General features: G+C 37.9%; 1 protein-coding gene across 3 annotated transcripts in view; it reads left to right on the top strand.

Annotated features, from left to right (window-relative positions):
* Positions 1-20965, top strand: part of TMEM196 (transmembrane protein 196) — a 49163-nt gene extending 28198 nt beyond the window's left edge. For 2 of the 3 annotated variants that reach the window (XM_045197290.2, XM_045197289.2), the window contains exons 2-5: positions 14048-14104; positions 15342-15596; positions 17053-17126; positions 19800-19877. In XM_045197290.2, the coding sequence (XP_045053225.1) occupies positions 15342-15596; positions 17053-17126; positions 19800-19806 (336 nt within the window). In that variant the 5' untranslated portion in view covers positions 14048-14104 and the 3' untranslated portion in view covers positions 19807-19877. Of the gene's footprint in view, positions 1-14047; positions 14105-15341; positions 15597-17052; positions 17127-19799 lie in introns of all 3 variants that reach the window. The other variant, XM_024562886.4, reaches the window with a different exon arrangement.
* The last annotated feature ends 898 nt before the right edge of the window (positions 20966-21863 follow it).

Genomic DNA, 21863 nt, shown 5'->3' on the forward strand with positions numbered 1-21863 from the left:
TGGTACACTTCGAGCTGTGGCGAAGCAGGCTGTAGGGCACACCAAGGAATAATGTGAGAGCCCCAGTCTTCAGTTCTCACCGAACTTACAGTACTCACATGCCACGTGATGTTTTGGCATCTTAATTCCTATATCCACAAAATGGAAATATTAAAGAGTGTGGGTTTTTTTCCCAACCTTCCCAGAAATACTGAGAGGGAGAACCTAAACAATAAGTGTTACAAACTTTTGGAAAAGTTAACTGTGGAAATTGGAGAATCGATCTCAACAATACTTAAGAAAGCATTTCTGGTTGGGGCCATTTAATGGAAATCAGCAAAGGGGCTGGGTGATGAAGGTCCGTCTGCTAAGGCATCTGTAACCTTTCTTCCAGAAAGGCAAATAATCTCTGTGCTGAAGCGTATCGTCAGTGCGGCATTTCATATTTTCTCCCAAGACCATATCTGGAATGCTTTTGTGCTCCAAAATTCTTTTTTGCCACATTATTATATTTTCCCTGCAATCTTTGTGGGGTTTTCAGGCCCACCTTAACTCCAGGAAATGGAAAATCTGTCAGGCTTAATCTTTTTGCTCCTTTAAGAGCCAGAATCTATTGTTTGGCTCTCTTGAGTGTGCAGGTTATTTTTTATTCACTGTAATATTATCTTATAATACTAAAAAGTCACGTGAGTGTCTGTACAACTACACTGGCATGATAAAGTTGCTGAGTAGTGAAGAAATGAATGGGTCCAAGCCTGGAAGAAGGGTTCCAATTGTTCTATGACAGTCCTCTTTATCCAGAGGAAGCTGAAAGCCATCACATTAATAACACAAATCAATGAGGCTCAGAAACCACCATTCAGAGCTATTCTGAAACAATTCGGAAACAATTCCAGCATCTTCCCTGGATTTTTTATTAGCTTAAGTTTATAAATCTTCTGCACCATTATTGTATTTTAATTGCAATAATGCCTTCCAAGATTTAGTCCTCAAATACCTCACTCTCCAGATTCCTTTCCTAGAATCTGCTTGTTTTAACAGCCTGATTCATGTCTTGTAAGACAATTTTAAGGCAATCAGAAATTTATAATCAGTTTTAATTTTATAATGTTTCCAATAGCCTCCTTTGAGAATTGACTTCCATCTCTCCATGTACCTGGCCAAGGTTTTAGGGCTTGCTGGCAATCTGACTGAACCAGGTAGCGAAAGGTGCAATGCATGTTTGCCCTTGTTTAAGACCAGTTTGAACTTAACTAAATAGTTTGTAGAGAGAAGAGACACCTTTCCCTTAGGAAATTTCAGGTGTGCTATAAATAACACTCTGCAACTCACTGGTTACCCATGGAGTTTGGAAACATCTTATTCTGGTTGACTCTTTCCAAACTCTTGGTTTTCCCAGTCCTTTTATGTTTACTGACAGGCTCTGACACAAATATATTCAGAAAGAAAACTATAATTTTCTACCTGATCCAAACTGTTTATTATAAGAATGATTGCGAACAGCGAAAGCCTGGCTAAATAATATAAACTATAATGCTGACTTACGGAGTGAAAGTAAAAACTTTCTCTGTTTATTTTGAAAGACTCTCTAAATCAACTGGTGTAGGCTCTCCTTCTTACAAGACAGAGGCAGATAGAGAAAAGGATAGAGAGAAAAATTGGGGCAAGAAATTAGAAGCAGATGAACAGGAAAGTGGCCTCTGACCCTTTTTCCCTTTTGTTAACACCATTTTTGTTAATACCACTTAGAGAAACAATTCTCTCCATCCTTGGAGGCTGTATGTGCCATCCCGATGGCCCCCATCTTTGCTTACATCTTGGTGTTGTGATCCCTGAAAATGATTCACCATCATGGAAAACAGAGAAAAAAAATAAGCTTAAAGGATCTTAAAACCCAAATATACTACTAGTTCTGTGATGGGAAAAATGAACCTGTCAAAGATAAGCCACTTAAAACTGACCATGCAAAGGCATAAAATGTCCACAGTAGGGTCCAGAGAAATTAACTTCAACTTCCTCCCTTCCTGTGGCTGATGGAGATAAGTATGAACAAAACACTCTTACCGTATTTTGCTGCATATAATGAGCATTTTTTTTGCCTGAATTTTTGAGGGAAAAATAAGGATGCGCATTATACATGGGTAGTACTAATTCCATATCCATTTAAATGTTTTTAATTCTTTTATTTATGCTTATGTATTAAAAGTGTAACTCCAGAAAGCAATAATGATATCTGTATGCAAAATAATACCCCGAATACAATAATGGGTTTTGTGCCTAAATATAAATAAATAAATAATTGAATGAAAATATTAAAAAATGAAAGACTTTTTTCCTTAACATTTGGGCCAAAAATGTGGGTGCACATTATACACAAGAGTGCATTATACATGGCAAAATACAGTACTCCTCCTAGAATGCTTCTGTTAACCAGCTGAATACCTGGGAATGGAGAAATATGAGAGTTTAAACCCTTCAGGAAAGAGAAGAAGCTTGGTTCATCATATAACCTAGTATTCAGGGTCTGATTTTAGATGTCCTTTGCTGCTCCCTTCAGGGCTACCACTCCCACAGTGGTTCCCACCTCTGGCCAGCTTATGGTAGGGCCAACTCATTCGGCCAAACTATTGAATAGAAAATTAAATCAGTCCTGCGATTCTACAGCTAAACATCTCAAACTATAAGGAGCGTGACAGCTACCGTGGAATTTATCCAAGATTCAGATTCTTGGACCCCACCCCATCAAAATTTGATTCAATAGGAGCCTAAGACTGCACTTATGACAAGTGTCCCCTTGTCGTCCTAATAAGATGGTGTACGAATGAGATCCTTTGGAAAATTCTTGTAACTCAATGCTTATAACTCAGGTCATTTGGACTAAAATGAGTCCAATTGTCAAGACACCCAAACCTGTATTCTCAAAGACTGTCCTTGGAGAAAAAGAAAAAGGGGGGTGTAGATGAGCAACCTTCATATGCTGCCCGAAGCCAAGAGTGTTGAGAGAAGCCTCCTTACTCGAAACTGGGTCCATGCATATTCAGATGGAATTGGTACATGAAACATATGTTCGCAAATGAGGAAAGACTGCTTTATTTTGAGATCATATGAAGATTTCAAGTACATAAAATCAGAAATATTATAATTGTGACATAAATGCTGAGGTTTGATGGAGTTATTTGTAGAGACCCTGCTCTGCCTGGCATAGTAGGAAGGACCACATGATAGAAAACACCTACCTTTGGTTGTGGCCCTTCCAGGACAGGCCATGGCTTATAATCAGGAAATGAGGTACTTCCCTCCTTTTTTAAGCATCTCTGCGCAGACAGGTTGCATTTGCCAGGTATAGTACCTGATGGCTTAAAAAAAGTTACAAAGCAATTTTAAAAATTGTATTCTGATATTTTAATGTCCTGAATTTTTTTTCTGTGATATCCTTGGATAGTTTTATATTTGATCTTGACCCTGACTGAAGGAAAAGTACCTGGATTTCTTCCAGGATCAAATTTCTGAATGGGATTGGGGTAGTGTGTGCATCAAGACGGAAGGGCGGTTGAAGGGGAGGTTGAGCTATAATCACCAAAGAGAGTTTACTGCAGAGCAGACCGGCTGACTAGAGGGAACAGCACTCACAGAAGAGTGCTGAGATCCTGTCCAACTGCTAGTTTCACCAAAGTGGAAAATGTGATTTTGTGTGTATTCTGAAGCCAAGCCTGGTGTTCTCAGAGAAAATGAATCAACAGCTGGGAAATGTACTCATAGGTTACTTTCCCAAATCATTTTCTGTCTCACACAATTGAGAACCCAAGCTAACATAATGTTATATATATATCAATGACATCTCAATAAAAATGTTTAATAAAATATTTTAAAAGGTCACAGCCTTTTCTAGTTTGGGAAGTACATTCTCACTTTTAAAAAGAATGTGGCAATTATTGTCAGTGCCAAGCTAACACCTTTTTCAGGGATTTTGGTGCACAAAGGTCTAATGCTGACATATAAGTAGCATCTGAAGTTTCAGAAGGAAATTTTGAAACCCACAAAGCTATGATTGTGACACTTATAAGGTCAATATCATTCAATTTTTTTTTGAAATGCTGCCATTGAGAAGAGAATTAACCTAATCTGATCAACCATTGAGTATTTCAGAAAAACAAAAAAGAAGTTAATTGGATTTTATTCCATGAAAAGACTAATTGCACTCAGTTATGTGTCTTGAAATTGGCTAAATTTGATTAATTCCTCCCCCTTCCCATGATTACTGTAAATATATTCATTTGTTCATCTACCAATTCATTCATTCAGTTTGAAATTTCATTGTGTCATCTAGAAACTTGATTTTAACAGCACAGCTTTGTCTAAGGAGCTGTGGCAAAGTTGGATATAAAAATCAATGATTTCTTACCATGACTGTACCAGCAATCACAAATAAATAATACATTCAATTCCTTTTCTTGTAAAAGATGGGGTTCAAAACGGTGTCTCTGCTCCATAATTTCTTTTCTACATTGACTTGCTCATCATGGAGCAAACTTTTCTTTTGCAATCCATTTTTTCCTACAAGGTGGAGAGACTCAAAATGCTTTGCACCATAAAAGTTTTACTTCAGCTCCTACCATGAATGTGTAGAATTACAGAATTTTTCTAAATAAAGATGAAATCAGTCATTGAAGGTGAGGCTACATCTACTTTAATATGTAGTGGTTTATTTTTTGTTGTAGTTTACTGAGAATAAACCACATTCAGCCTTCAATCTCAATTCTCCAGGACAGGCTCCATTTATTTCAGAAGGACCGAACTCAGTTCTTGTCAACCACTCATGGCACTTACGAATTTATGCCTGAAAGCTCTGATCACAGCAGGTTCCAAATTCAATTTGATTAAACACAAAAACCCAGCCTTGTGCAAAAGCAAACAAGATGATGGTCTTACACAGTGATGCTGAAGAAACACTAATTATGACCCCCTTGACTCCAAAACATGGCCTGCCATCCCCCGTTCCAAACACACTTTCTAAAAACATAGATCGGGGCATTGTTATTAGTACTTTTTTTTACATACCCACAAGGAGCATGGAACTTTGAGCCATTCACTGACCTATGCGTTTTCAGAAAGTGTTCAGGAAGATGGCAGTCCGTATTTCAGAGTCCAGGAGTTCTGCTGGTGTTTCTTCCATCTCAGCTCAGGCCACCATCTTACCTGCCTATGCACACGCCTGGGAGTGATTCACCAGTGAGGATGGATCTTGATGGGCAATCGCTGCCTGATACCTTCCAGCACTTCCCCAGCCCAGGTAATCGCAACTATTTGTTTCTTACACGTTTTTCCATTTGGGCCTCATAAGAGAGAGAAGACAGTGAGATAGCAAGAAGCAAAAAGGCAGAGAGAGAAGGAGAAAACCAATAAGGACAGAGAGGTTTTCATTTATTTGGGGGGAAGTTCTAACAAGGCCCTTTTCTTTCTTATGTACCAGTGAACCTGTCCCTTTTTCTATTTTTCCTATTAAGAAAATTGAATGAATTCACATTAAGTTGGATGTTTGCATTATTGTAATTATACCAATTTACTTTATAGCTTCATTTATTTCTTTTCATTTTTTTAACTTTCCTGACATCTGTTGGTTCAAACTTTAGTGTCATTTTATTGTTTTTCTTTTTTTATTATTTTTCTGGTCATCTATATTTTTTATTGAATTTATTGGGGTGACATTGTTTAATAAAATTATATAGGTTTCAGGTATACAATTCCACAATACATCATCTGTGCACTATATTTTGCATTTACCACCCCAACTCAAGTCTCCTTCCATCCCATTTATCCCCACTTTACCCTCCTCTACCTTCCCTACCCGCCTTCCCTCTGCTAATCACCATACTTTTCTTTGTGTCCATGAGTTTTAATAACTTAACTTTTCTCATGCAGCCCTCAACCCCCTCCCTTCTGACAGCTATTCTCTGTATCCATGAGTCTGTCTCCACTTCATTAGTTTATTTCATTTGTTAGATTCCACATATGAGTGAAATCACATGGTACTTGTCATTCTCTGACTGGCTTATTTCATTTAGCATAATGTTCTCCAGGTTCATCCATGCTGTTGCAAAAGGTAAGCGTTCCTTCTCTGTTACGGCTGAGTAGTGTTCCACTGTGTAAATATACCACAGCTTTTTTACCCACTCATCTACTGATGGGCAAATGAACAAATGAGAAGTTCTACTTTAAATGAACAAACTTAAAGTTCTACTTTTCCACTGACAGCTAGAATAGGTTAAGTCTTCTTTTATACTGTTAATGATTCAAGAATCTTGGGACAGTTTACTTACACCTTCTTTACTCCCAACCCACCATCTCTCCTGCCAAAATCACCTGGGATGTTAATTCTAAACAGATATTAACTTTTCCAATCAATATTTTTCAATTTCAAAGGTTTACTGTTTTGTTTTATTTTATGTTTTTAGTCTACCTTCCTTTCCTATCTCATGTCTCCCCCCATTTGTGTTTTGGAAGAACAGCTTCTAGTAATTCCTTTAGAGAAATAATGTTTTGGAGCCTGTGTTAGTTTCCTGTCGCCACTGGAACAAATTATCACAATCTTTGCGGCTTACAACAACAGAAATTTATCTTCTCTCAGTTCTGGAGCCCATAGTTCCAACATGGGTCTTCAGGGCGACATTCCTCCTGGGGGATCCAGGGGTGAATCCTGTTTCCTTATCCTTCCCACTTTTCAAAGGCCGCCTTCATCCGTTGCCTCATGTCCTTCTTATCCACCTTCTAAGCCAGCAGTGCAGCTTTTTCAAGTCTCTTTCTCTCTCTATCTCTTGGTATCTTCATATAGCTTCCTTTTGTGTTTGACCTTCTTGTCTTCCTCTAAAGGACCCTTATGATTACACATAAAAGCAACCTGGATAATACACAATAATCTCCTCATGTGAAGATTATAATTTAATTACATCTATAAACTTTTTTTTTTCTGCCACAGAAGGTAATAGTCATGGATTCTTGGGACTGGGACATAATGTTTGGAGAGCCATAATCCAGCCTACCACAGTGCTTTTGACCAAATGAGCATGTCTTTCTTGTAATCTCTTGGGTGAGGATTGGGCTGATACATAGCTCAAAGTCCAAAATCCGTTTTATCCGAACCTGGTAGTATTTTATCTGAGTATCATCTTTAGGCTATCAGAGTGAAGGTGGAGTCACTCGAGTGCGGAGCTGACTTTACTGTTGCGATGATTGTCTTCAGAGCCCCGTAGTCGATCAATTCCATCAATGGTGACTTGCGTGCAGTTGCCTTTACATTATTCAGCGTCAGTGCCTCAAACTCAGCGTTTCCTTTTCTCTCCCACCGCCCTGCAGCGGAGGTCTCCTCTCTTCTCTTGCATCTCCCTCAGTGTAGACTGCTGTTGCTTGTTACTCACACCTGTTAGGCTCCATGGTGACAGACAGGTGGGAGTGGAGATGAAGATTTTTTGTTGTTCTGCTCCAGTCGCGGTTTGGGAAGGCCCTGTGATCTGGCCTCAGGGGCAGGACTTTCTCAGTGCCCTGTACTCCGTTCCCTGAGACAGCCAAACGTGGCCTGGCATCCGTGATTGGTTTTGTGTACAAGGTGCCTGCCTCCCCTCCGTGGTTATTGACTCTCCTTTAGAATAGGCATAGGATGTCAGGCCCGAGATGAATTTTTGCCCCTTCCCTTATACAAAGAATTTTTTTAACACTTTTTCCCCATTTTCTGTAGCGATACATATTTGCAAATGCCCTAGAAATGACAGGTTTTGCTACCCCTCTGCAAAGGGCTTAGAGAATTTGATTTGTAAGGAAGGAGCAGGGCTTTGCATCACCACCGCCCCCACACGCGTATATGACAGCCAGCATATCCTCCTCCCATCTCTGCAACTGGTGACAGTTTGTGCTTCCGGACTTTTTTGGAGGGGCATCTTCCTCCTTGAGCTGCAGTTATTCGTTGCCTTGGAACCTTTGCTCTCTGATCGGCTCCAGAAAAGGTGTCAGTCTAGAAAAGTTGTAGTTTATCTGGTTTTGCTTACTGTTAAGGTGGAAAGAACATCTTTGGACTTTCTACATCCTAAGCAGAAGCCTCCTCAGACCTTTTATTTAGAAAATCCACTCAAAATGTAGGATGCCATCTCTATAAGAGCTCCATTTCGTCCTACCATGAGTTCACAGCCTTAGTTTTCTATCGAATTTACTCTAAGTTGGAATGAAATGAATTCCCCTTGGAGGACTAACTAGTTTTATTTCATTGTTGCTCTTAATTCCCTATCTTTAGATCACTTATTTTACATAATTTTATAAAGATAAACAAATGCCATTCTATGTATTTAAACAGTCTATCTTTTCAGGAATAAAATTATATTTTCTCTTGTAAAACTGTGTGTGTGTATATGTATATATATGTATATATGTATATATGTGTGTGTGTATATATATCTTCAGCCATCAGTTTTACTTCTTTTAACTAAATTGTTTTTCACATGTTTTGTAATTTCCATAATGTGGTGAGTGCTTGGCACCATGGATAAAACTATGTTCAGCAACAAAGAAGTATCTTGAAACATTATAACAAATTCCCTATATAACAAGGTACACTAAATTTTAGACTGTAATGCCATTGAGTAATCCCATAATTATTTTTCCTACAACAAAAATTAACAACGGCAAAGGCAAAGGAGAGCAATTAAAGATGACCAGGTGTCCACTGAACTCCTCTGGTTGGATTTGCTAGTATAATACACCACAATACACTGGAAAATTTGTGAAAAGCATTTCTGTTCACTTACCAGAATTAACTGAGACACTTAATAAAACCTCATATTATTTTCTGATTTGTGACCTTGATGTATGACCTTGAAGAAGCCACTAACCCTGTCTGGACCTCTGGGTCCCCTGGTCAATGTAAGTGCTAGATTAGGCATCCACTAAGATCCCTTGCAGTGCTGTGACTTGCGTAAAGACAGCCAATGAAATAAAATATCCTTTGCTGCTTTTTGTGCTTGTTTTAACTTTTCAATAAACTGTGATGGCTGAACTTCAGCCAAGATCCATTAAAACCACCTTAGAAATTCCATGATTTTAGATACTTCTGATTATATGGGTCTAATTTTCCTCAGGTTACAAGTTTCCTCTAAGGAATGTGGATTTTGGGTAGCCTAACAAAAGTAACTATGGGGAAGTACTTACACTTCAGGCCTGACTGAGAGTGAAAAAATATTGTTGAATGCCCCTCCTATTCTGCGTTCCCCCACCCAAGCCCTGAACTTCCTGTTCTTAGTGGAACAATAGATAGAAGTGATTTTATTGCTACCTAGATGCTCCAACAAAGTGGGAGAACTCTGCTTGCCCCTCCTGCGGTCCCCTCGGTCTTGGCTGTGAATAAACAATGGCCATGTTTATAGATTTCAAGAGAGATCCAAGGAATTGCTTTCAAATTATTTCAAGAATGAGTTCCAGGTGAATGGACTTTCAGGGTGAATAATAGTTTAGTTGGGGAAGCAAGGGGGAGAACACGCTGATGCTTTGATCTGAACCTTGGAAGCGCTGAGAGGTACAGACCTGGTCCAATCTGGAATGGTTTCAGCCCAGCCCAGAAAGATGTGAGGTGGGATCAGTAAGAAAGAGTCCATATGGGACATGACCATCTAGACCGTGGACACAGAGGACAGTGAGAAAGGGTCACTTGGAAATAGCTTTTAAGGCTCCTGAAAATGACGCAAGTATTCGAGTTTTATCAAGTTCTGAATTCTATCTTCTCATGGCTTGATGGCATTAAAATGACTTTGTTAACCTTTTGTCCTATGCTTTCTGAATATAATCCCAACTTATTTTTTCTTTGTGAGTTATATTTTTGACTATCAAAATTACAAATTTATGTATTAATATTTACAAGTATTTTCCTTTTTGTGTGACTTTGCTAGTTAGTATGTTTAGAAAATCTTTCCCCACTCTTCTAAATTATATATTTAACTTTATTATCTTTCTACATTTCTATTTTTATACATTTATTTTTTAATATATTTCATTGATTATGCTGTTATAGTTGTCCCATTTTTTCTTCCCTTTATTCCCCTCCGCCCTGTACCCATGATCATACTCCCACTTTAGTTCATGTCCATGGGTCATACATATAAGTTCTTCGGCTTCTCCATTTCCCTTACTATTCTTAACCTCCCCCTGTCTATTTTGTACCTACCACTTATGATTCTTATTCCCTGTACCTTTTCCCCATTCTTCCCCCTCCCCCTTCCCACTGATAACCTTCCATGTGATCTTTATTTCTGTGAATCTGTTCCTGTTCTACTTGTTTGCTTAGTTCATTTTTGTTTTTTTAGGTTCGGTTGTTGATAGTTGTGAGTTTGTTGTCATTTTACTGTTTGTATTTTTGACCATCTTCTTTTTGTTACATAAGTCCCTTTAACATTTCATATAATAAGGACTTGGTGATGATGAACTCCTTTAACTTGACCTTATCTGGGAAGCACTTTACCTGCCCTTCCATTTTAAATGATAGCTTTGCTGGGTAGAGTAATCTTGGATGTAGGTCTTTGCCTTTCATGACTTGGAATACTTCTTTCCAGCCCCTTCTCGCCTGCAAGGTTTCTTTTGAGAAATCAGCTGACAGTCTTATGGGAACTCCTTTGTGGGTAACTGTCTCCTTTTCTCTTGCTGCTTTTAAGATTCTCTCCTTATCTTTAATCTTGGGAAATGTAATTATGATGCACCCGGGTGTGTGCTTCTTTGGGTCTAACTTTTTGGGGACTCTCTGTGCTTCCTGGACTTCCTGGAAATCTATTTCCTTTGCCAGATTAGGGAAGTTCTTCTTCATTATGTTTTCAAATAAGTCCAACTTCTTGTTCTTCCTCTTCTCCTTCTGGCACCCCTGATTCAGATGTTAGAACATTTAAAGATGTCCTGGAGGTTCCAAAGCCTCTCCTCGTTTTTTTGAATTCTTGTTTCTTCATTCTGTTCTGGTTAAGTGTTTTTTTCTTCCTTCTGCTCCAAACCCTTAATTTGAGTCCTAGTTTTTGTCACTTCACTGTTGGCTCCCTGTACATTTTCCTTTATTTCACTTTTCATAGCCTTCACTTTTTCCTATATTTTGCAACCATACTCAACCATTTCTGTGAGCATCCTGATTACCAGTGTTTTGAACTGTGTACCTGATAGGTTGGCTATCTCTTCATCACTTAGTTGGAGCTTTGATCTGTTCTTTCATTTGAGCCTTTTTTTTTTTTTTTTTTTTTTTTTTTTTTTGTCTCAGAGCACCGTTTACATAGTACAGGCTGGAGCCTTAGGTATTTCGCCAAGGAGGGGCAACCCACATGGCTTCTGGGGGAGGGGTCCAAGAGGTAACAATGCCACCTGCTCAGCTCTCAGCCAGCTTTCAGCCACTTCCTCCTCTACCCCCAAACAAATTGGGCCCTTCTGGTGCTGATTCCCAGGTGGGTGGGTTTGTTTATGTCCTAGGACCCTGTGGATCTCTACAATGAACTCTCCTATGAGGCTGGGAGTTTCTCCCACCACCTCAACCCCCACAAGTTTTTTCAGTCAGAGGTTTTGAGACTTTATTTCTCCATGCTGGAACCCTGGGTTGCATGGTCTGCTTGCTCCCCAGTTGTTCCTCCCAGTTTATCTACACACAAATGTGGTACAGCCCCCTTTGCCAGCTTCCACCTCGCCTTGTGCATGAGCCACCACCCTGTCTGTCCCAGTCCTCTAGTCGCAGCCTTCCAGGAGTCCTCTGCACCCCAGCTGCCCATCTGCACCCCTCCTACTTGTCTGGATGAATGTTTCTTCTTTAACTCCTTGGTTGTCAGACTTCCATACAGTTTGATTTTTCTGGCAGTTCTGGTTATTTTTTTTATTTAAATTTGTTCTTGTCCTTCTTTTGGTTGTGCAAGGAGGCAAAGTGTATCTACCTATGCCTCCATTTTGGCCAGAAGTCCTATATTTTTGTACATTTAAATATTCAAACTGTTTCCTAGACATTTTGGTATATGATGTTAGGGTAGGTTAACTAATTGTCCTAATTCTATTTATTGAATAAATCATCCTTATCTTTTCCCCATTAATTTGAAAGATCACCTATATTATATACCAAATTCTTATATATCCTTGTGTCCCCTGAGCCGCCTTGCTGCATCATTGCTTTCTTTGTAATCACTGTGTTTCCTTATACAGAAAACTCCCTTGCAAAGGGACAATTTCCTTACCCAATATTTTCTACCCAATTTTATTGCTGCTTCTCATAGCATACAATTTATTTTAGATAATCCTTCAAGTCTTTTGATTTGTAGTTTTAAAAATCTATCAACATGTAAAATAGTCTGTTCTGACTTGAGGTAGCAAATTTAAAAAGAAGAAAATCAAATGGAAATGAGTTTAACCTCATTCAAACTTATCTCTGCTAATCTGAAGGCCCTTAGTAAGGGCCTATTTATTAATGAATGATTATTTTATTTACATGGTTTACTCTCATCCAGAAGTACGTATAAATGTGCATTCAAGTGGCCCTAAATGTTTCTCTTGAAATTAAACCATTTACCTTTTTTGACAACCAAAATGTCTTAATAGTGTGTCATTGAAAGATGATTTGGTGCAGCCAGTTTTGCAAAGCAACTAGGTCAGCCATGTGCTCACTTACAAGAAAGTAGTTGCCATCAGCACAATATTCCCCCTTGCCCACGATTTTGCTTTTTGCTGCTGCAGTTACCTATGGAAAACCGTGGTCTCAAAATAGTAAATGGAAAATTCCAGAAATAAAATATGTGTAAGTTTTAAACTGTACACCATTTTGAGTAGTGTGATGAAATCAGGTTAGTTGTTGTACTATCACAGTGCTTGTGTTCAAGTCACCCTTATTTTACTTCACAACGGCCCCAAAGCTCAAGAGTAGTGATGCTGGTAGTTTGGACATGCTAGAAAGGAGTCATGAAGCCCTTCCTTTAAGTCATCAGTTTCAACCTTTTTCATCTCATGGCACACATCAACTAATTATGAAAATTCTCCAGCACACCCCAAAATATAGTTTTTGTCTATTTGTCGAAAAAAATGGTGTAATTTTTATTCATTCACACCAGATAGCTATTGTGTTGGATGTTGTCATTTTTTAATTTGACAATCTAGAGGAAAAGAGGTCAGTGCCCCTGACTACATAGTTGGATTTTGCATGCTTTAAAAAATCGGGCAGCACACTGGTTGGAAATTGCTGCTTTAAGTGAAAAAGTAAGTGTGTATAGTACACTAAAATATTTTGAGAGAGAGAGAGACCACATTCCCATAACTTTTCTTACAGCATATTGTCATAATTTTTCTTTTATTATTATTTGTAAATTATTGTGCCTAATTTATAAATGAATCTTTGTCATAGGTATGTATGTACAGGAAGAAATATAGTATATATATGGGGTTTAATACTATCTGTGGTTTCAGGCATTTTCTGGGGGCCTCAGAACATGTCCCCAGTGGATAGGGAGACTCCTGTAGCTTCATCCCCTTGTATTCTTCCAACATATCCACAAGGACAGTATTTCTGGTAGAATGAGGGGTAGCTACTTTACCTGACGTAGTCTGAGAGGTGTAAAGAATGTCTCTGTAGAAAAACTTCTCCCTGTCTGATGCCTTATCTTTTCGTTTGTTCTAGATTCCCTACCTGCAGTCTAGCCCATTGGTTTCTAGTTTCTAATTGCGTAGTATGAATGATTGTCTCACACCACTGTTTTCCCTGAGAAAGTAGGAAGGGACAAGCAGACAGTGAATGGAAATCGGAGGACCAAACTCTAAATTCGTTAACTTCATAATTTTGCCTGGTGGTAAAACTGATTCAAGTTTTGCTTAGATCCCACAGTTACTTATATCAACCTTGCAAATAATAAACTTTCATTAGCATTTGCATTTTTATCCCTTCCTGCTCTGGAACGGAGTGTTTTCCTTTTCAGCTTTGGATGGGAATGTAAACTTTTCCAGCTTCCCTGGAGCAAATGCCATGAGTGAACTATAAGCTGAAAACTAGGCATCCTCTTATCTTTGGATGTGAAATAATTGTTGTTCTTTTCCTTTTCAGTTTCTTCTTTGTGGCATATGTGGGATATTGTGCGCCAAAAAAAAATCTGGACTTGTCGTAAGTTTCCGACTTGTTTGTATTGTGCACAGAAGTATTTGAAATTTCAGAGCTCAAAAATGGAATTGGTGACTAGCCAACTTTCAGATGTTGAATGTTACTCATTTAGGATAAAAAGAAGACTGACAAATAAATCCTGGCTTTTTTATTTTCAAAGAAAACCATGAAGATTATTAGAGATTATGAAGAAAGAAAGAAAGAAAGAAAGAAAGAAAGAAAGAAAGAAAGAAAGAAAGAAAGAAAGGCTATGACACTCTTTAAGTACATAATATGCAACCCTTAATGACTTCTGTGGATGACAGTGTCCACTTTTCTAACTTATAAATTCCCAAACATACATATGAACCCTTCAATAAGCTGAAAAAGGTATAACTTGAGTTTGTGGGAAATTTAACTGTTTAAATATGGAACTGGGAGTAAAGATTACTGGCTTTGCTGGACTGTGAAGTTAATTTTATACAGCAGCAAAACAGCTGTGTTGTTATAGCTACAGTTAATTCCCAAATATTTTTAATTTAATTTTATTTTATTACAGTGAATGCAAATGTAAGTGTTTTCAGATGTTTTATGGCACTATCGTGGGTTTTGGGGGGTGGAACATGCTCCCCGTCAACTCTGATACTGGCTGGAGGACAACTTCTGTGAGCTTGAGCGTGGGTTCCCCACTGCCTTCCGCGTCATTTTATGAGAGTTTGGAAAGAAGGGAAAACGCGGTTTATTTTATTGAGTGCCATAGGAAAGATCATAGACCTTTAAATATTGGCAAAATGAATACCACACATGGACCCTAGAAAGTGATCTTTGAGCCTAAAAAAGCATTTCCAGGGGGAGACCAGTTGTCTGAAAAGGACAAGGAAGGAAGAGTAGTGCAGCTTGTTTGTGAAACTCCTTTTCTAATAACACTTGTCTGTGTGAGAGTATCTACGGTGACAGAAAGGATGAAGGCCCCATCACTTTAGACATGTGAGATGTAATGTTTAAAAATTACATAAAGAGCACCTTTGGCTGAATTATTTTCTTAGAGGATTGTAATTAGCTTCTATACTTCTCCCATCACCCTTTAGACATGGCCTTCATTCTTTCTACACCTTTTCTACCAAGACTCTTTATGGTTATGTAGCAGCAATTGCTTGGAACTTGAATGAAAGAAAGAGTTGGGGAGGGTGGAGGGGAGATTGTGCTGTATTGAGTCAGCTTTGCTTTCTCACGGCTAAGGCTCCCTTTTTTTCCTTATCAGATGATCCTCTTTTCTGCCTGCTGCATCTGTGGACTCATTGGGGGCATCCTGAACGTTCAGTTCCTCCGGGCGGTGACAAAGAAGACCTCTTCCCTCTATCCTCTGCATCTCGCCTCCATGTCTCTTGCCTGCATTGGAATTGGGGGCTGCACCCTCTCTTCATGGCTCACGTGTCGTCTAGCCAGCTATGAACAGAGGAGGATGTTCTCAGAAAGGGAGCATTCACTGCATCACTCTCATGAGATGGCTGAGAAAGTGAGTCTTGTGCCTGGTCCTCTCTCTGCTGGTATGTGATGAGGACCACAGTCAAATCTAGATGGGTCAACTTGGAGCTCTAGATGGGAATGTGAGAAATTACATTTTATGAAATTTTGGTCCTATTGGACAAAGGATGGGAATTTCTTATTTTTTTCTCTGCAATTCTGGGCACATCTATTTTCAACATAATTTTGTAGACTCTCTATACAAAAATGCAGTATCTAAAGTAGGACTTCATAAAATATTAAATGCTTTATAAATATGGATTTTTATGTATTATACTGAGGAAAAACACTAACTACATTCTCGACTCAATGACGCCAGTTTTAGAAGTTGGATGAATTCGCCTTTCTAGCCCACCCCTTTTGCTTGTAAGTGGATGCATTTGATTATGTAAATTAGATTTTCAAGCATAAAAGGGCCTTTTAATAAGGCGACAAAAAGCCTGGCCTATCAGTGCAGAAATTACAATTCACATAAAGCTTCATTTAATTTTCATCTACAGTTCATGCATATTTGGGTAGCTTTGCTGGTATTTTAAACAATGTTCTTTGCATAATTGTTTCATGAAAGCCATTCAGACAGGAAGTTATATTTACTGCAGAAAAAGACAAATGATACAGTGAGTTGTCTGTGTTTCTACCATATTTGCACATATTTTTAAATTTAGTTCCTGCCACTGGATCTATCAAGGCTAAGATAAAGCATCTATGACAGAAACCCAGTAAGATAGTGGTTACATCATATTTTACTTGATATCATGGAGATACAACTGCATAACTACAGAGTAGAAGAAAGAATAGCAAGACTTACTGTTGCACATTTCTATGTAATGTTATTTTGAAGAAAAAGTGTTTCTTCTGTAATTTATGCTTGTATTTTATATACAATCTATGCATTCAAATAAGGAGAGTAAATGCTCTTAAATTGTTTCAGCAAAACAATTTTAGATTCATGTGTGTCCTTCAAAAAAGAGTTAATAGTATATGATCTCACCTTTAACTGGAACATAATCAACAAAAGAAAAAAGCAAACAAAATATAACCAGAGACATTGAAATTAAGAACAATGTAACAATAGCCAAAGGGGAGTGGAGAGGGGATGGGGGGAGAGGGGTCTACAGGAGCTAAAGGACACAAGGACAAAATCAAGGGGGAGGGTAGAGGTGGGGGAGGAAGGTGGGATTGGCTGGGGTAGGGTGGAGGGATGGGGAGAAAATGCAGACAATTGTAACTGAATAAAAATAAAAAATAAATAAAAAAATAAAACAAAACCAAACCTAAAAAAAGAAATACTAAGACTGGTCATGTAAAGCAATGGGCTATTCAAAATAAATTATCATTATCTATTTGGAGAGTGGCTATTTCATGCTCTATTTTTTAATACTAGTGTGATTTATTTTTGTGTATATGTGTGTGCAATATTTATTGTATGATTGTTATATTTACATTAGAGATTGAGGGCTATTGAAATAACCGACTTGCCCAGCTGCCCGGTGGTGCCCCCGACACCAGAGTTACCTACAAGGTACGCTGATTTCCAGGGAGTTACCGTGTTGTAATGTCACTGCAGGAAGTGCTGCCTCTTCTAGGAAGCCATGGGGTCAGCCGATCAGTCTGGACTGATGCTGGATGTGGCTCCTCAAAGTGTCACTTTCATGAAAGCTACTTTGAGGACCAGACATGAACTCCCATGGCAGTTTTAAAGCTTGAAAGTTGGTTGAGTATTTAAAATATTCAGCCTGCCTATAGGCATCCAAACACTCTTCTGCTTGGATGATTCTTGACTCCTTTGTTCTCTGCTACATCATTGATTCTGACTCAGTATCATCATTCTCAGACCAGAGTTTTGGTTTTAATAATAGATGTATCTGATAAAGACACACTGTATCTCCCTCATGCCCAAACTGCATGAGCAGATAAATCTGACACTAATGCAGTAAAAATCCTGCATGGAAACTTTCTTCTTGTAAAATTATCTGATTGATGCATTTTAAATTTATTTCCCATATTTTGGATTGCTGGAAATTAGTCGCTGCTCTTGGTTTGGTTAAACAATGTAATTACAAATACATAAAGCCACATAGACACTGTGGCCCAATTGAGAAAAGATGTCCATTGGCAAATACTGTCACTTGGTCGGGCTCACATTTAGAGTAGAATCTTCTTGTTGAATAGGACATGCCTACTTGCAAATAAACTGTATGATACTCATCCATTTAAAAACTGGTTTTCATTGTTATTTTCTATCAGTGATTTTATTGAATCTGTATCAGGGTGAATTTAGTTGAGAAAATTCTTCTTTTTTGTTAAGATTTTAAAAAAACTGGGTATTTTAATCCTGCAATGAAAGACTATACATTAGAGTAGTTTTTCATGGTTTTAAGCTACACTATTAATGCAATGTCATTTTAGGAGAAGGAAAGGAAACTAAGAAAGTTAATTCTTATACATTCATTAGGAAATTGTGTTTTTGTTCTAGTAGGAGAAATAGAAAAAGATGTAGGAGTAAATTTTGTTAAAGATCATTTTGTTTTGGAGGAATTATTTCTACTTATCTTGCCACCAACACTGAGTTCTTGAATGAAACCCTAACTCTGTTTTCTTATTTATTAACTTGACAACAGTCCAATAATCTCAGTGTATTTTTAGATGCACTTCCCCCTCACATGTCTCTAGCAGCGCCAGCTCCTCAATTAGCTGAACCACCACCAGACCATAGAGGCCAGCTGCCGGCTCTAAAGGATGTTCTCCACTTCCTGTCAGAGCCTTTATCCTAAAGGAGTTTGAATTTTTAGGCTTTTTTATTCTGGTAATTTCTTAGCATCTTACTAGGGAAGATACAATGGATGCCCAGGGACAAGATGACTAACGCCCTTCAGCCTGGAAGAGGCCAGGGCACTTCGCTTGGAAGGATGGGTCTTGATGTGAGAGGAATTGTCTCGCATGCCCATTGTCTCCTTTCCCAGAATTTTCTTGGAAGAAACACTGCCCCATCTTCTGAAAGTTTTCAAAAGTCATGTTTAAACACCAGGCCAATTCCTCTCTTCAAGTACCTCATTGCTCTTCCAGGAACTTTCTAAACTCCCTCAATAGAGAAAAGCAAGCATTTTCACTCTATTTTAACTTCTGTATTGCATTTTCAAAGAGAAAAGACAAAATGAGGCATGGATAACTTTTTATTTTCAAATAAATATTTGGAAGAGTTTCTAAAGCTTGTAAAAGCAAACACTTTACTTCGTAATTATTAATTCATCCAAACAGAAAGTAGATACAAACTGATAGGCATGAGATAATTGAGAAGATAATTTTCTCCTGCCCATCTTGAATTATTCTTGACTGCTCTGTTGCAAGTAGGCTTGTTCAAGTGAGGAAAGATGTTATCTATTTTTAGAGAGTTTTGCCCAAATATTATTTATAATATGATACACTGACCATTATTATGTGAAGAGACCTCACATCTCCTCACTACATTTTATTGTATAGTGAAGAATTTAATGTTTAATAAAACATGAGTTCAAAGCTTCTACATTTTTCTTAAATTAATATGTTTTCTACCATTGTAAATGGAACTTTTTATGTTGGGTCATCCTAAAAATTTAAATTGTAATTGCTATCCCATGCAGTTTTCTCATTAACTGAGTAATCGATCCCTTAAAAAACATGTTGTGTTTTCCTTTTTGTTTTTGCTGTATGAGTGACAGTGTCATAAAAATAACCTTTCCACTGTGATTTATTAGTGAGCCATACTTACAAATAAGCAGGGATCCCCTGGTGGGCCTTTTTCAGTTCTTAGCAAAAAGGCCCCATGCTTTTCTACAGAGTGAAGGCGACCCCTAGCGGGCTCTTTGTTGACATGCTCGGCAGAGGATCCTCTGCATAGAGACACCTGGGCGTATAACCATCTTCTTTCTAGGTGAGGTCTTTCCCAAACAGAGTTGAGCAATGAACTGGAGAGACTGCACTGTTTTTGTGGGCAGAAGACTTTGGTCTCGTAGACTGTCACCTCCGCATTTTCATGTGCCCCAAGATGTCATGAAATTTCATTGCCTCCAACGCCACACAACGCCAATCCTTGTCCTTCCCTCAAACCCAGCAAGTTCTTCAGTGGCTTCAAATTTCTGTTTTGCAAACCCATCAACCAAGTCAGTGTCTTTACTCTGATAGAAATTTTAATTAATTCATGTTATTTTCCTAACAGGAAATGACAGACAGCATGAGCAACGGAGGACCCCAACTGATATTTAATGGAAGAGTATAACCGATGTTTTAAAGAACTGAACATTTTTTAGGATTTTCATGAGGCAAGGAAACACCAAAGGACTAGGAGATAAAACTAAAACATTTCTTGCATTTGCTGTTATCTCTCCTGAGCATCCACTAAAATTATTCTTCCTCAATTTTGCCTCACTTATGTCTTCAGCTTTTTTTACTGGGTGAAAAACTTTCCAGAAATGTTCTAGTACGTAATTTCAACATTTTCCAGATGGCTCTTAAAAAGACTTTTCAAGAAAAGAAACAAGGAACAGATAAAACAGGAGGATCCATGTACTATACAAACACTTTTTGACTAGCATGAGTGTTAGATCTGTCATGATATATTTCATATAAGTAATCCAAACTGCAACTATCAAGAAATAACAATAACTTACTGAGTTTTTGTTTTGAAAGACGATGGTTTCAAGAACGCCACCATTCAAAACCTCAGCAATGCCTTGTAAAAACATTGTAATGATTTTCAATTTGAATGAACTCTATTTCCTAATTTATTTGTAAATGACAAAAACCTTAAAGCATAAACAGATTTTTAGAGAAAGAATACTAATCTGTATGATATTTTTGCATTTTTGCACGAGTGAAAAAGTTGTAAATGAATATCATTTTAGGCAAATAAACAGGTATGGGGTATACTGTGCAGATCGATCTGCAAGCTCACGAACGAGGCTAAGACTAAAGAAAGTGTGTGTGTGTATGGGCATGTATATACTGTAAATGTGGACAGTATGGGCAGCACAGGTGTGGAGCGTTCGTGCATGTGAGCAGGTAGAAGAAAAGGAATTGTGATCCCGAGCAGGTGTCATTAGGATTCCATTCCCACACAGGTGGGGAGGCAATTGTTCAAGGCTTTTCTATGCCCACGAAATCACGTATTTGAATTTCTACTAAACGTGTTCATTTTTATTCTTTTTAACATGTCTGCTGTGTGTACATATTATTGTCCCTGGGATTTATAGAGTTGACTGATCTGAACAGTATAGTATAAAAATAAATCACTTAATTATTTGGCTATTTTACTATGGTATTTATGGAACAACAATATTAATATTGATTTATAAACATAACTTTAAATGACATATTTCTACATTCATAAATATAGACATAATTACTTATGATTATTCATGATATATACATTTTAACCACTTGCAGCCTAATTAAATTATACGCAAGGAAGGAGAAGTGTGCCCAAATGATGTAGTTACAATGAGCTTTGCTATGATTGAATTTAGTGTTTTGTTTGCTTTACCGTTCACATGGACCAATATAGACAAACCGTTTTTAAGAATGCATGTACCCAAAGAACCTGAAAGAGTGGTGTGTAGAAGGAAATGAAAAGATAGGCTTGCATTTGCATAGCAAGATTCAAATCTCCCACGATGGAATGTTAAAATAGTAACCTACCAAAAATGCGTAGTCAAGAAAGTAGCATCGTCTTTGATGATATTTATAAGAACATAACCTCTGGCAGCACATAAAGAACTCTGATATTTTTAAATATGTAACTCTCACTGTATTGCATATTTTTATTTTTCTCCAAAGCTAATTGATTTTCAACTCATTTTTGTGTGTTCCTTACTGAACCATAAGTAAATCAACACTTTTAATATCCAGTATTAGAACATATTATAATTTAGATGCAAAATGCAGGTTTTAATTATGCTAAGAAAATGATAATTCCAGTTAGTGGAAATCTGAAGTTCTTTTACTTTTAGAGCAACATTATAATCACTTACCAGTTTTAAATGAGCTCATAAAAAATTTCTGGCTGTATATAGTCAAATGAAATAGCTGGACTATGGTTGTGTGGTATAGTTTTTGAAGTCTCCCAACTCCTTTGGATAATTTCATTCCCCAGTAGCTTACCGATGTTGCCATAAATGCAAGCTCAGATAGTGAATCAACATCAGCACCGTTCATTGGATGCCACGAGCAGGCACCATCTTTGTTTCTGAAAATCTAAACTGTACCATGCCGATGTTTTATGTGT

This window comes from Desmodus rotundus, chromosome 6, assembly GCF_022682495.2.
Source record: "Desmodus rotundus isolate HL8 chromosome 6, HLdesRot8A.1, whole genome shotgun sequence".
Taxonomy (NCBI): Eukaryota; Metazoa; Chordata; class Mammalia; order Chiroptera; family Phyllostomidae; genus Desmodus; species Desmodus rotundus.